Source organism: Macrosteles quadrilineatus, unplaced genomic scaffold (genome assembly GCF_028750875.1).
Source record: "Macrosteles quadrilineatus isolate MER2022 unplaced genomic scaffold, UCM_ALF_1.0 Scaffold_9__3_contigs__length_116548681, whole genome shotgun sequence".
NCBI lineage: Eukaryota > Metazoa > Arthropoda > Insecta > Hemiptera > Cicadellidae > Macrosteles > Macrosteles quadrilineatus.
Window position 1 is genome coordinate 50,513,921 of NW_026542602.1, and position 15,926 is coordinate 50,529,846.

General features: G+C 38.4%; 1 protein-coding gene across 4 annotated transcripts in view; it reads right to left on the minus strand.

Moving 5' to 3' along the window:
- Positions 1-882: 882 nt before the first annotated feature.
- The window catches only part of LOC129002235 (supervillin), a 152,799-nt gene continuing 137,755 nt past the window's right edge, over positions 883-15,926 (minus strand). For all 4 annotated transcript variants that reach the window (XM_054429887.1, XM_054429889.1, XM_054429886.1 and 1 more), the window contains 13 exons: positions 11,539-11,731; positions 9,793-10,119; positions 9,114-9,280; positions 8,377-8,502; positions 7,143-7,412; positions 6,191-6,323; positions 5,699-5,770; positions 5,264-5,364; positions 5,005-5,128; positions 4,397-4,597; positions 3,695-3,966; positions 2,460-2,612; positions 883-1,926 (listed from right to left, as the gene is read on the minus strand). In XM_054429887.1, coding sequence (XP_054285862.1) covers positions 1,840-1,926; positions 2,460-2,612; positions 3,695-3,966; positions 4,397-4,597; positions 5,005-5,128; positions 5,264-5,364; positions 5,699-5,770; positions 6,191-6,323; positions 7,143-7,412; positions 8,377-8,502; positions 9,114-9,280; positions 9,793-10,119; positions 11,539-11,731 — 2,226 coding nt within the window. In that variant the 3' untranslated portion in view covers positions 883-1,839. The remainder of the gene's footprint in view (positions 1,927-2,459; positions 2,613-3,694; positions 3,967-4,396; positions 4,598-5,004; positions 5,129-5,263; positions 5,365-5,698; positions 5,771-6,190; positions 6,324-7,142; positions 7,413-8,376; positions 8,503-9,113; positions 9,281-9,792; positions 10,120-11,538; positions 11,732-15,926) is intronic.

Below are 15,926 nucleotides of genomic sequence, written 5' to 3' on the forward strand. Positions count from 1 at the left end.
CTAGTGGTGAAAGTGGCACTTTGCTGCACACGAGAGCAATGTTTACGCACGAGCCGCAGGCGAGTGCGGAATGATCTCGAGTGCAGCAAAGGCCTTTTTCACTCGTGTTACACATTATATTTTTCCTACAGTCACTATAAATCATAAATAATTAGTCTTTCAAACACTATACAACACGTTTTTAGGTTCAGCTAGCAACACAATTACACAAATGGTGCCCTGGAGAAAGTAGTACCCGTGGTCCGTATCACTCCGCTATTTTTCCTCGGCAAGAAATGTGCTCCGTCATTGAGTATAAACCTAACCCACAGGTTAGGTTTATACTCAATGGCTCCGTCTTTTGAGAATATAGTTCCGTATGTTTTTGTAATTTGAAGTGGTTTCCGCGCCTAAAAAAAATGCTTTAAAGGCATTTTCTTGTTTATTAAGACCGTAGGAATGTTTTAAAAACGTTTAAAAGAAAAGTCCAGAATGTTCAGAAATACCAAAACTATAAACACGAAATGACAGGTTAAATCGTAGTTATAATAGTCAATCAGCTGTTCATAGTGTTATTATCTTTAAGTGTTGCCAACCTATTTCCAAGCGTACACGGATTACGTGCATAATAAAACCACGCTGTTTTGTGTTGTTTGGTTGGAATCCTGATGTGCGGCAAAGTATAAACCGTGCGGCAAAGTATAAACCGTACGGCAAAGTATAAATATGCAGCAATTAGCAGCTTTCTGTACTATAAACAGTACAGGGAAGCCAACTTTGTCGGGTGACTGTAGGAAAATTATTTTTATAAACGAATCATCACCAATCAATAATAGTCTAACGCTTTAAAAATTAACATCTCATAAAACAGGGCGACACAAGGTGAATGAAAATACATTTTTGCAGACGTCTTTCATTAAAAATACATAAGTTACAAAACAAACAGATAGAGTTAAACATTAATTTACATTTTAAATATACAAATACATTTTTACATTTTAGTACAAAAAAGCGTGAAAAAGACGTTATAGATTGAAAGCCAACAGTATGAAAAGATTGAAGGCAGTGCGAAGAGGCACACGAGATCCGTGGCATCTTTCTTTGTTGCATCCATCACATCCATCATTCTCTTCCTTAGGCAAGTATTGGATTTAAAAACTATAAGTGAATATCAGTCTTAAATTACCAGTCAGAAACAGTTGCTGCACATCTGACCTGGTACAATAGTTAGACACCACCATTAACTAATCGACACAAAAGCCGTTGGAAACAAAGAAAAATGCCAATACAAGAAAACGCACATTAACTAGATAAGAGATCGAACAACAAAAAATATCAACAAAATATTCAAATATATTACTCTCTAGGATACTAATAACAAAATTTACAATACTTCTGCGAACATAAATAAACCGAGCGATCTACACTTGGAAACCATATGCCAAAGTGGTACAACTTTAGGAGGTAATCACCAATCGTGGATATTGTTAATTAAAGGCACTCCTAAAGAAACTTGAAATTCTGAATAGGTAATTGAACATCAAATCACAGCCTGGACTGAAATTACAGTTATAGGCATTAAATTAAGCTCTGTGAGTGACGGTGATTTACACAAAAAATAGATACATCAAACTGTAAAAAATGTCAACTACAAAAAACACATTCATGATACAAAAATTACAAACATGGTACAGAATACTTTATAGTCGACTTAATTATCAACATATGAAAACTCATTCACATAGATAACAACACAAACAAGAGATGTAAGGCTGTACAGAAAATTGGCACAAACGGTAGGACTGGATCTCAGTCTATGATAAATGCAGCTTCGTAACGGTAACTTCAGCCGAACTGGCGTCAAAACAGACCCTTCTCCTGCTTCAACTTGTTCTGCTTCCACGCCGGGAGTTCGGAAAACTCTTCCTTTGAAAGGCCCAAAACTTCCTACAAGAGAAAGAAGCCATTTAAATAAGCAAATGTTGCCATGTGCAGAAAAAAATATTCAAAAAAATGCTTTTATTCACCATTAAAAAGTACAAAAGCTTTGTCAACTCTTATATATACAAAGTGTCCCATGTAGAGGATGCTATTTTTAGCAGCATTTTAATCGGTCACGCTACAAACTTGAAACTACTCAACTGTAATGTTTTATAATTTATATGTCTGGTATGTTAATAAAAAAATAGCAACCTCTCAGTGTGACACCCTGTATATTTTGTCCAATCATTTTCAGCTCAACACATACATCTTACCATGTAAATATCATTTAAGTACATTTAAAATATTCCTTGTAAAATAAAGACATCAAAAGTTACAAAAATCTACAGGTAAGATATTAAACATTTTCGACTTTTTGTCCTAGGACGCTAGGCTCTACTTCAGGCTAGGCCTATGTGTTGCAGCTTTATCACTTGGATAAAATCCATTGGTGATTGGCAGGATTCGAACCCAGGACTTTAGAAACATTTGTGACTTACTTGGAAGTGTTGGGGGGCGAGATAGTCCTCCAGACGAGTAGGATCAACCCCGTCTGGTAACGGTCGTTGTAGGAGTTGTGAGGGAGGGAATGTGCTCTGAGTCAACCTCTCTAGTTCAGCCTCCACAGGGACCAACTCTCCAGCATGGCCATCCTGTCACAACACAATAAATGGTAACCCAGCCTCAGACAAAAGAGTACAGAAAGAATGGTCTTCCGATACAAATGCTGTCCCTCTTTAGAATGTCTGTTTATTCAGTAGATCTTGATATTCTGGCAAGTCTCCCAAATACAAAATACACTTCCTATGTCAAATAAAATTTATACAAAATTTGAAAATTTAATTTAAAATCTGGTTTTGTTTTTGTTTATTATCGTGAGCTAATCTCCTGAAAAGCTATTAATAAATAATCAACAGGTATATATAATTCTCAGCTTCACTGTCCAGTTAGCCAAGATTACTTCCAATTTCTCCATTTTGTGGTATACAATACACTTTTGCAGTAAACGTTTACTTTTTTTTAGGTAGGTTTTTTTATCTAATTGGCCCGCTGGTTCAAGAAACGCCAAATACTGTACAAAAAAATGGAGTTTGATACTGCAGAAATAAGAATTTTAGACACTACTGCACTCAGTGACTGGCTCATTCAAGTATATTCTTGTTTCATACAAAAAATTGTTGTGCCAGCTGGTCCATATACAGGGTGTTCAAAAAAGGTGGGGGACATAATTTACGTGTGATACAATGACGTCCATGAGTCAAAAAAAGCAACAGAGTTAATTTAAAAATATGTCCTCTGTGTCCATTTAGCGCTTGTCTATGTGTTTTTTACAAAAACATTCACAACTGCTAAACACAACGTTGAAATCCTGCAAAAGGTTTAATCTTCTTGGACGTTATTTTTGTGCTAAATATGAATTTTAGCGTATTGGTTGAACCCTCAAATAATTTCAAAATGGTAGCTATTTTAAAACAGTTTAAAAGTTTTTCTTTATATTTTGCACAAAAATAGCGGCTGATAGGATGAACATTTCTGCAGTCTAAACGATGTAGCTCAAACCATTAAGGAGTTATGCACATACACACACTAAACGGAACGAGATAGAACATACGTTTATATAAACTTATTTGCTTATTTTGTTTGCAAAGGAATCACTACGTTAATTATATCTTCATCTTTTTTGAACACCCTGTAGATGTCTACCTCAGTATCCTAGTCAATAGGTTTAACTCACGGTGATGTTGATCTCGGTGACCACATCGTGACACTCCCAGGTTGGGAACAGGTTGGTAAACTCCAGCGGCTCCAGCCCGGCCCACACAAGCCGTGGTGGAGGTGTTGCGAGGTTGGCACCACTGTGTCGCAGCTTGTGGTACTCTAGTGTTGTCGCCATGGCAGCCCTGCGCTCACTCTGCCACCTCACACCTACCTCGGCCTCCGCCTGGGCCTCGGACACCCAGCCTTGCCACAACCACACACATGCGCCTGTGTCCACTAGGAACAGGGCTGCCAAAACACACAAAACAATTAAATTTTACTTTGGTGCCATTTGTCTGCAACTCTTTCTGAAAATAGTCGTCTAGTTGTTGTAAGACTCGGATTGATCCTGCCCAGTTCTCTATGTTAACCTCAACTCGTTTGTTGAAAAACTTGTCTGATAAAATTACTTTGGCTTTTTACATGAATGGTAATGGTGTCAGTTTACCTGGTTGTGTAATTTAGTCAGACAATGTAATTTAGTTTGTCTGAGGATAATACCGGCAACCTTAAAACATTTTGAGATCACGAGAAAAGGCAAACACCAGCAACAACTCGGCTAACCAGTTTTACAGAAGGGAAAGGCTCGTAAGTAAACAGCCTCACTAAATTACAAACATGTTCTTGAGTTTTGTATGCCTAAGAGAGAGAATGGTTAACAGATTGACTAGTATTGTACCTGGTTGACGTGCGTCGTACAGCGTCTCCTGTGTGTATGGGAATGGGGAGGCCAACTGAGAGTGACCACAGACGGGGGTTACGGGGCAGACAGTCAAGGCCCCCGACACTCCTGTCAGTAGGAACATGCGGGTGGTGGGGGCTTGACTAGCGGGGACACTCAGTAGCGAGTGGTACATCTGTCTGTTGTGGCCGCCAAGAGCTGAGGACCAAACGCAACATGGATTGATAAATAGATTTGCCTTAATCCAATAGGAAGTTTTTGAAGGTAAGATAATTAGGTGAATGTTGAACTTATATCTTGTGTGATGCAACATGAAGATGCATATTTTATTTTTTGTAGTTAAATTACTAAAATATTCTTTAAACATGTGCAGATTTGGTTATACTGAACGATTAAAAAAATGCTTCAACAATATCAAGCGCATTTTGAAAAAAAAACATCTCAATTACATCTAGGAGTATAGAAAGGAGTATTTTACACTAGAGAGCATGATGAAACCAAATTTAGTATCTGCAGCATTGTTGCATGAATTTACAATAGCATAGGTGTAAGTAAAACCACTTTTTGCCACAAATACAAAAGTACACAAAATAACTATAACTTACCGTCAAAGAAAAGTTTTGGTTCTTTTCCTTCACTAATTTCTTCCACTTCAAGCTCTTCCACTTCAGTCAAACCTGTTTCACTGGGAAGTTGCTCTTTTAACCTTTCCACTGCTGCTACGGCAACCTGCAAAGCAATTACCAGTTAAGACTTTCTATTTACTTTTTCCCAGAAATTAACCCAAGAAATTGTAAATTACACATGGTACTGTAAGTTTTTACGATAGCGAAACTGAAGTGTGAATCATAGTAACAGCCGCACCTTATGTGTGTGGTCCAATGCATGGGCTCCTCTCCAAATGAATGCTTTATCGTCTTCTGTGTCCAACAAAACCAGACAACCTCTACTTCTCAACTGACGACCTGAAAATAAAAGAATTAAATAAATATTTAATCCAATTTTTAAAGTGAATATTACTTTCTTAAATTATTCCAAGTAAACTACGTTATTTATATTTATACATAAAGCTGATAAGAATCACAAACTCTAAGAGGAAACCGTAAGCCGCATACCTATGAGAATGTGAGGTGATGCCAGACTAACGGAAGTTCACTGAGTTTTCAAACTATATTAATTCAACATTTAATAAATTGAGTATCCTAATACAATATCTGACAATCACTATCTGTACAGTTTAAAAACAATATAAGACTACTCAACTTACTGTTAGGCATATTTTTGTTATGAAGTACTCACAATGTAAAGGAACTTCTAGCAGCATTGCTTCAGCAGTTTCTTCTCCGAGCACAATATACAGCCGCCACCTATCTGTAGACAACAAAAACAAATTGTTTAGAACAAAACTAACATTTAACCAAAACACGTTGATGATTTTGATCATAACTGTTTTGGCCCTCACTAAATTTCATATGCCAAGTGTTGCTATCGAAATTCGTCTCAGAGGTCGAGAGGTTAGACTTGCTAAAGATCGTGCTCAGTTATGATTTTTTACTGGGCCATTAATTGAAGGTGTTTTCTGAGGAAAATTCAATGCTAAATAGAAGCACAACCAGGGTTTGAACTGTTACCGGCAAAGATCACAATCTCTTTCAGCTTTGCAATTTATTTCCAAGTAACCAGCTGATTCCACCCATAAAATCACCAAACTGTTGTTACTCTAACTGATAATTGATTAAAGTTCTTCCACAACGTGTAACCTCTGTTAGTCTACCATGGAAAGTAAGTCACCTGTACGATCGTCAGAGTCACAACGTCGACCTCTGTGTATTGTCAGGCCGCTATTGAACAGTCTGCGGAAGGCTGGTGGCTCCGCACCTTGCTTGATTGTTTGCTGCGGTCCTCTCTCTTGGTCCAACTCTACCTGCAATGTTACACAAACTGTTTGTACATGTTATAAGTTTTCTTTCTCTAACTTCTAGCTCAGAATTATTTTCCACATTACTTGAGGCTAGGTCTAGAGAGTTGTGACTTTATCACTTGAATAAAATCCATTGGAGATTGGCAGGATTTGTACCGGGGGCCTCGAGCACCAAAGTCTGGCGCTCTACCACTAGACCAGCTTGCTTCCCAGTACGTGTTACAATGAATGTATACACTGGTATATGTCACAATGTAACTATTTGACAGAACTTTACAAAACCAGCTGAGTCGTGTGGATGAGACAATGGCTGGGTTACAACTGGGCAGTTTTAGGCTTCCAACACTGTTTGGTGCTTTAATTCCAGTGGGTACACCCTTGTCATACCACCCTAGTAAACTTTCCAGACCATGACCACTATCTTGGTACTGATACATGATGTAATTCTAAGGACCAAGATACAAATTCACACTAAACAGACTTCATTCATAGCAGCTGGTGTTATCAATGAATTCTCGAACTTCCAGTAATAACCGTGTCAAATCGGTATGGTTTTGTAGGGATTGTAAATAAATACCGATTTGACACAGCTCTCATTGGAAGACCAAGAATGTACCATTGTAATGTAATTCTGCAGAATTCCTCTCATATCAAATTCAAGTACAAATCCTAAAATCCCACAGATGAAAGAGAAACGACACCAGTGCACTCAAACGTCGCCAACACATCGAAATAGGAGACCTTACACAATAAGAAGTCTGCTCCTACTATTTAGTGTCAATGATATTTTAAGTTCTGAGATACGTGTGACAAGATCGTTACCGTGAGCAGAGCGGCGGCACCGCTGTCGTTGATGGAAGCGTCGCTGCCGTGCCACGTCCAGTACATCACTCTGTCCCTACCCATGGTGGAGTGACGTGACGGCTGTCCGGTCAACTCTCGGCCAGACACTGTCACCGAGTAATGCCATCTGACCACGTAACTGTCCCCGCTGTGCAGCTGACCTAGGCTGTCTTGCAGCTCCGTACTGTCAAACTCCTGCACATGCCACACCTTCACACCCAGCGTGGCGATCTCATAGTGCCTGTGAGTCTGAAACATTCATTAACGCACTTGGTAACGAACCAATAAGAAAAACACAATGATAATGAATAAAAACAACATTATTGAAATATCAGCCATGTTGTAATGGATCTGAATTATCTAGACAAAGACAATATTCTTATGATTGATGGGTTTGAACAAATAATTACGTGTCTACATGTTTATTTTGAAATTTTATTGGTATATCGATAATTTTAATATCTTGAATCTTTGCTCTTAGACGACATTACACAACAACGATTCATTTGCAAATAAAGCTTGTTTGACTAAGTTAGCCTGCACACTATGACTACGACCATCCTAAACCTCAATTCTGAACCTTAACCTTCAGACTCAATTGATGAAGGTATACTTTAAAAATCAAAAACGTTATTCTCCCTTTAGAAACTGATTAAAACAGCCAAATGAAACACACCAGTCGGAGCTAATTGAAACGTATGGCTAATATGAAGAATCTATTAGCGAGAAAAGACATTTAGGCTACCTTAAAAATAACAAAAAAGCTAAGTGCTCTGAAATACTAAACAGGGTGTCTAGACAATTGGGAAACTAGGAACACCAGGAATCTTACATACAAATAATTTAATGATTGGGGAAAAGAGTGTGAATTTTGCATGGCACTGGAAAATCTAAAATGATCTCCAATAGCTTATGGCGAAGCGGTGTTCAGTCGGTTTTCTATTAAAAAGACGTTGTATAGTAAGAGAATCGTGATGACAGATGTTGCTCCTATCGTGGTGGATAAAAATGGACATTTCTGTGATTGAAGTAAGATCATCACAGTATTGTTATGACTGCAAGAGCAATATACGGCTATTTAAAATACTTTATTTTAGTTTTATAATGCAATCTTTCTGAATTTTTAGCTAATCCAAACCGGGTTCAGTCGTAACTAGTTATAATTAGCAGGACAGTACTGTTGCCATGAGAGACATGTAGCAGCTGATCCTACCTCAACGTCATAGTACTTGTGTCCTCGGCCCAAGTGGCTTCCCTCCAGCTGCAAGTCAGGCTCCAGAGGTGACCAGTCGACCATCTCCCGGGCATCACATGGCTTCAGCTCCACTGGACCATCCACCTGTCACATACACAACCATATATCATCCACTGCCGTAATATTTCTAAGTTCCACAACACAACCAATCTAAACAAAATGATGCTCAGGGAGGGGAATTATCTCAATTTAAAGTTGGGGGTCCCTGACCCTGGATTTTGAAAACCACTGATAGAAGAGTTACCGGTTCCTTATCTTGTGAGTTGAGAGATATTGCAGTCAGGCGGTAAAGCTTTTACATCTTAAACACTGGCAACAAAACTATTTGTCACATTGTTAGGGCTTGGTTTGTTAAACCATGGAATATTTAAATTTTGTATGTCTCCTAAATGGGTTTTCAATTTAGAAGAATTGCCTACTGTATAGGTAGGCCTGCTCTTCCTGTCAAAGTCAAACCTATTCTGGCCTAGAAACCTTTACCACGAATACCTGACATAAACAATGCAAGATCTAAACAGAAGAATCTTGAAATATGCGTTCCTTGGATAGCATCAATTCCCAAAGGAACAGCTGGTACTGACAATAGCATACTACCAATTACTGATGTATAAAACAACCCCTCTCACTTCTTTGCAATATACAGGTGAAACAACACACAAACTTACAACACTTAACTTCTTGCTCGTAAACGCTACCTGTTTATCCTTATCCCGGTTCTTGACCTGGATGACTCTGGAGAAGTCCGGCCAGTCCAGGAATTTCTCCCTGAACAACACGGTCTCCCTGTGCTGAGTCACCTTGGCCAGCAGACACCAGTCCGGTCTCTTGGCAGCACTCTTCTCTACGTCAGCCTTGTCTTTGCCTGTGAAGAGCATTGCGAACCCAGTAAACTACATGATTGTAAGACTAGTGCAGGCAGATTTTTCAGTAGAACAGTTTTATTTTTCTAATAGACCGACATTTTCTTTTGTGAACAGTGAGCTCTGAACTTTGTTTATAACATTATCAAAGCAATTGCCACAAACAATTGGTTGGATATAAAATCTAGATTTATGAACTCAAACAAATAACATCTCCTCGAGAACACAGATATGTGTCAGGATGAAGACAGCTAAGCTAGTGGCTAGTTTCTCGGATATTGGTGTGAGGCTGACAGAGCAAGATTTGTGGGATCTAGGTGACTTTCAAGTATGTTTACAATTCTTTCATAATAAATGAAATTGGCGTGAACACTAGCAAACATTTATTAGTATCACCAATTGTTTAAGAGTTGTTGATTGATTTTGTTCAACTACTGTTAGCAACAACCAATTCGAAATTTCAGCACAGACATGATCCTAAATGTATAATAGTACAATTAGAATTTATCTTTACCTGTTCTTGTGCCCAGCAGCTCAGCCTGTGTAATGGGACATATATCACATTCAGAATAGTCAAAGCCGTGGTTCCACAACTCCTGGGCCAACTTGAGCACTGTAGGCCGTCTGTCTAGGGACACGCTCTTGCCCATCCACACGTACAGCTCCGCTCCAAAGTCAAACACCAAAACTTTGTTGTGACTAAGAATCTCTATCCGAGGGATGTTGGCCCAGCAGTCCTCACGAGGCACCAACTCGTCCCCCTCCAGCTCGTAAATCTTGTTTGTGTCGTTCACAGCCAGCTCGTACAACTCGTCCTCGTCTGGGTGTCCCGCCTCCGCACCTGGCAACACAAATAAGCTACAAAATGCTGACAAGGTAAAATCTGTCACAAGATGATGCCATTTCGCATAACTTTCTGTGCCTTTAAAAATTGTTATATTTAAAGATACGGTAGAACACCGCTAATTTGACCTCGGCTAGTCCGACTCCTTGCTTAATCCTATCATTGACAATGTTATCGCGGTAATATCATGACTATTTGTCATGGAGGTGAGGAGATCATCATCATCTCCTGCAACATGGCAAAAATCTTGTTTATCCCCCGCGATTACATAAACATCATCATTGTTTTCCGTGATTATGGACACATTTATCGTCAACCTCTGCGATTGTGGCAAAACAATAGACAATAGACAATAGACAATAGACAAAGCTTTATTGTACATAACGCCTGATACAATAATTACAAAAGTAATTCCCAAGCTGGTACATGGTCAATTTATATCTAGGTTCCTTAATCTAATTATACCCTGACAAGAGTAAAAACTATTACAATTTATCTTTAAAAAACGTCTGAATTTTGTAATACGCTTTTTGGCTCAAAGTCTCTTTCAGTTTATATGTAAAATTTGATTTTGATAAAGTTCTGTATGAATTAGGTAAATGATTGTAGATTTTTAATCCCATGTAAAGAGGCCCAGTTTCAAATTTTGTGTGCGAATGTTTGGGATATTGAAAAGTTTTGTTATTATTTCTCGTTTGATAGTTATGATTTATTTTATATTTTTCAAAAAAGAAAGGATTTGCATGAACATACTTTGCTATTTCAAATATATAAAGAGAAGGTAATGTTAAAATGGAATGTTTTTTGAAAAAAGGTTTACAGCTTTTTTTAGACTTCTGGTGAAAAATAGTTCTGAGAATTGACAGAGTTACCCCATAGAGTGACGCCATAAGCCAGCAAAGAATGAACATACGCATGATATACTGTCAAGCAGACTTCTAGCGGCGTGGCCTTGGATAGTACACTTAGTGAATACCTTGTTGACCTTAATTTTTTATTTAGATGATGAATGTGATCAGACCAACTTAATTTTGAGTCTAAATTTAGACCTAAAAACTTAACAATTTTTGTATTACTGATTGTGGTGTCTGTGACTCTGTTTCTGAGTTTAAATTGAAGAATGTTAGTTTTACATTCATTTAATTTCAGGCCATGGCTCTCAAACCATTCATTGATTTTTTTAATTGTGCTGCAAAACATTAAATTGATTGATGGAAATAGGTAATTTAACCACAGCTAGATTTTATATCAAATTAGTTTGACAGCCTATATCTGTGTTATTAATTTCAAACTATCCCTCAATGACTTGTTTAAGTAGGGCAGCTACAAAATCTTACCAATGTATTATCTTTTGTATTATCTTGAATTTAATTGATGATCCAAGACAAGAATGTTACAACTGACTTTAGATTTTACCTTTGTAGTTGGCAGCAATGTCGTCGTCTGCTCCCAGTAGTTGCCAGAACTGTTTGTTAGGTTGGCTGCTCTGTACAACTGTCACATTGGCAGCACTGCAGCCGAGGTCGCGTGTTCGTGCTATGAGACTTGCGATCTCACTACTACGCGATTTCTCTATCACATTACTGTACTGCCCATTCCATTGAAACACCTACGGAAAGAAAACATTCAAATGCAATTGTTCATCCCATGTCAATGAATAAATACAATTTTAAATATAAAGATTCAAACATTTGGAAAAATACAAATTTTAAAAACTCTGATACTTGGCTTACTGCACTCAATTGCCAAAGAGAAAGCCGAGGCAATGACCAGACCTGACTACAACTAACACAACACTTCACTATTTGATCTCTAGTTGTGTTTTGTGTTCATTGCGCATGTTTCTCTCAAACTGGCAGTTTTTTTTTTTATCTATCAACAAAACTTTCTTCTCTGCTGTTAATTTTTTATTTAAAATTTACCCAGGCCAAATCATGAACAACTGCACATGAAAGCCGATTGAATAATCATAGCCGGTTTATATCTATGTACAAACTTTTAACAGTATACATCTAGTTAGTTTTCCATAACAAATGTTTATCCAGCTATTAATTACATTATAGTACAAGTACCTGGGGACCGAGCTTTGCTCGGGGAAAATCATTAGTCCACTCTGAAAGCAGTCTTAGTACTGTATTGGAGACACATAGATCCATTCCCAAACTCCACACGGCTCGCCTTTACTACGTCCTACACCATTTCCTACGTCATGGACCTGTTTCCCTCCATTTCCATAGCACTTTAGGATTGTAGATACCTTAATCGAATCGTTATTAACAGTTCCTACACTCCGGACAGCTCGTCTTTACTACGTCCTACACCATTTCCTACACCATTTCCTACATCATTGACCTGTTTCCCTCCCTTCTCATAGCATTTCAGAATTGCAGATACCTTAATCTAATCGTCATAAACAGTTCCCACACTCCGGACAGCTCGCCTTGACTACTTCCTTCACCACTTCCTACGTCACGGACCTGTTTCCCTCCCTTCCCATAGCATTTTAGGATTGCCCATACCTTTATCTAATTGTCATAAACAGTTCCCTCACTCCGGACAGCTCGCCTTGACTACTTCCTTAACACCTTCCTACGTCGCGGACCTGTTTTCCTTCCTTCCCATAGCATTTTAGGATTGCAGATACCTTAATCTAATCGTCATAAACAGTTCCCACACTCCGGACTACTCGTCTTGACTACTTCCTTCACCCCTTCCTACGTCGCGGACCTGTTTCCCTCCCTTCCCATAGCATTTTAGGATTGCAGATACCCTGATCTCATCGTAATAAACAGTCCCCACACTCCGGACTGCTCGCCTTTACTACTTCCTTCATCACTTCCTACGTCACGGACCTGTTCCCCTCCCTTCCCATAGCATTTTAGGATTGCCCACACCCTTATCCAATCATCATAAACAGTTCCCACACTCTGGACAGCTCGCCTTGACTACTTCCTTAACACCTTCCTTCGTCACGGACCTGTTTCCCTCCCTTCCCATAGCATTTTAGGATTGCCCATACCCTTATCTAATCGTCATGAACAGTTCCCACGCTCCGGACTACTCGCCTTGACTACTTCCTTCTCCACTTCCTACGTCACGGACCTGTTTCCCTCCCTTCCCATAGCATTTTAGGATTGCCCATACCCTTATCTAATCGTCATAAACAGTTCCCACACTCCGGACAGCTCGCCTTGACTACTTCCTTCACCACTTCCTACGTCACGGACCTGTTTCCCTCCCTTCCCATAGCATTTTAGGATTGCCCATACCCTTATCTAATCGTCATAAACAGATCCCAGACTTCTCACTGCTACCCTTGACTACAATGTATCGAGTAATCTTCAGTATAATCTTTGCTAAATGATGTTTTTCCTTTTGTACTGTATTTGTAATTTGCTAGTATACTGTGGGTAGTTGGCTTATTATGAACACATGCTACAACTTCAAGTCTTTTGTTTACTTTTTCCTTGTTATTTAATTCAGCCAACAAGGTTACCTAGCAACCCATAAGACTAATGTTAAAAAAATGTGATTTTCAGTTTCATTTTTCTACGTAATTAGATTTTTGTTGGCAGTTCTAACTGTAGTAAACTCGTTTTTAGGCCAGAAATAAACTATTTACAACATTTGAAGAAAATCGTCGGAGCCGTTTTCGAGATCTTTGTGCAAGCAAGCATACATACATACATACATACAAGCAAACATTGCTCGTATTAGAGTATAGGATAGACCATATCACTGAAGCAGACTAAGAACAGTATAGAGTTATGGAAACAAAAACCAGCCATTTATTTTTGACAATCTTAACCCTCCAACTGGTATAAGTCGCGATCGCGACTCAATTACGTCACGCGATTACTGGTAAGATCGCGATCGCGACCCATTTGCAAGCGTTATGTAAAACACAATTTACTCCGTTATTTTACGTTTAATATATATGTATTTTATATAGTATTAAAGAGCAAACACTGAGCAATCTAGTCATCATATGTTTAGTTGCATTTGTTGAAAAAAAAAGAATGTTGGCAAGCCTGTATTTCAGATGATTGTTTGTGTTCGCTTGCGTCGTCTAGTCTGCCGCATTTTGTTGTTAACCCTTTACTTTGAATGCTTTAAAATGAATATTTTAGTGAGTTGTGGTTAGTTTTTAACTTAAAATGAGTGAACTAAGTAATTCTAGTGCAATTAGGGCCTGTTTGAATGATGCTGAACCAATATCTGACCTACAAAGTGATGTATTCAGTGAAAATGAAAATGAAATTGATGACAGTGATGTGGGTTCTGATGTGTATGATTCTGACATATCTTTGACTGATTTTTCATCTGGGAGTGGGGAATTATACTTTCCAAACAGTGAAGATGAGAACTCAGATACATCTATTACAGATTTTGATCTTCCAAGACCTAGGCCTAGGCCTAATGAAGTAGGCTTGCGTAGGCCTTTGCCAAGTTCTCCAGAACACCCAGATCCAGATGACCCTCCTATCCCTGAGGTAAATAACCCTTTGAACCAACCTAATTATACTCTGCCAGGGCCTAGGATTAGCTCGGGTGTACACTGGGTTAGGGTTTACCCACCTGAACAAATGTTTGACGTCACAGAAAAATTTCAGGTACGAAATCCAGGTCCTCGAAATCTTCCTCCCCGGAATAGCAACCCTATTACATATTTCTATCTTTTCTTTACTAATGTTATCTGGGGTATGATGGTGAGGGAAACAAATGCTTATGCAAGCAGACAAATAGAATCAGCTATAAATGGAGGTACATTGACGCCAAACAGTAGACTAAGAAGGTGGAAAGAAACCTCTATCAAGGAAATGAAGCGTTTTATGGCCCTTCTTATAAATATGGGTCTGAATTACAAACAGAACATTGAAAATTATTGGTCAACTGTTAGATCTCAGAGATTACCTTTTTTTCCTGATAATATGAGCCTAGTAAGATTTCAGGCACTGAGATCAATGTTCCATCTTAGCTCTCTACAGTATATACCAAAAGGACAGCTCGGACATGATCCATGGTTCAAAGTGCGACATTTCTATGAGCTAATGAATGGATATTTTAAAGTTTATTTTATTCCAAACCAGAACATTTCATTAGATGAGTCTATGATAGGGATGAAGAATAGGTGTACATTTATAAAATATATGCCTAACAAAAGACATGCCCGCTTCGGTATAAAAAAATTTGAAGTGTGCGATAGTGACACCGGGTACGTACTTCATTCTGAGCTCTACAGTGGTAAAGACTTCCTTGAAAATACAAATCCTGATATTGCATTTACAGAAAAGGTAGTTTTACACCTACTAAATAAATGCTACTTACTCAATAAAGGATATCATCTGTACACAGATAATTACTACACTAAATTACCTCTTGCCAAAAAGTTACTTCAAAATGAAACTTACATTACCGGTACCGTCAACAAGCGGTCAAAAGAACTCTCCAAAAGTGTTTTAGATGCTAAATTACAACCTGAGACATCAATCTATTTTAGAAAGCAAGGAGTTCTGCTTGTTGGCTACAAACAAAAGAAAAAACGCAAGCCTGTTTACCTTATAACAACTGGATTCCCCGCAGATGACCGTGTAGTAAAAAGTAAAAAAAGTGGAATAGAGGCTATAAAACCATCCCTAATAAATGAGTACAACCTCCATATGGGTGGTGTGGACAGCAAAGATAAGTCTATATATCACAGCATCTGTACAAGAGCTACAAAAAAATATTGGAAGAAGATCTTTGAAAATTTTTTGGACATGGCTCTCCTAAACAGTTATATTTTGTACCTGAAAAATACTGAC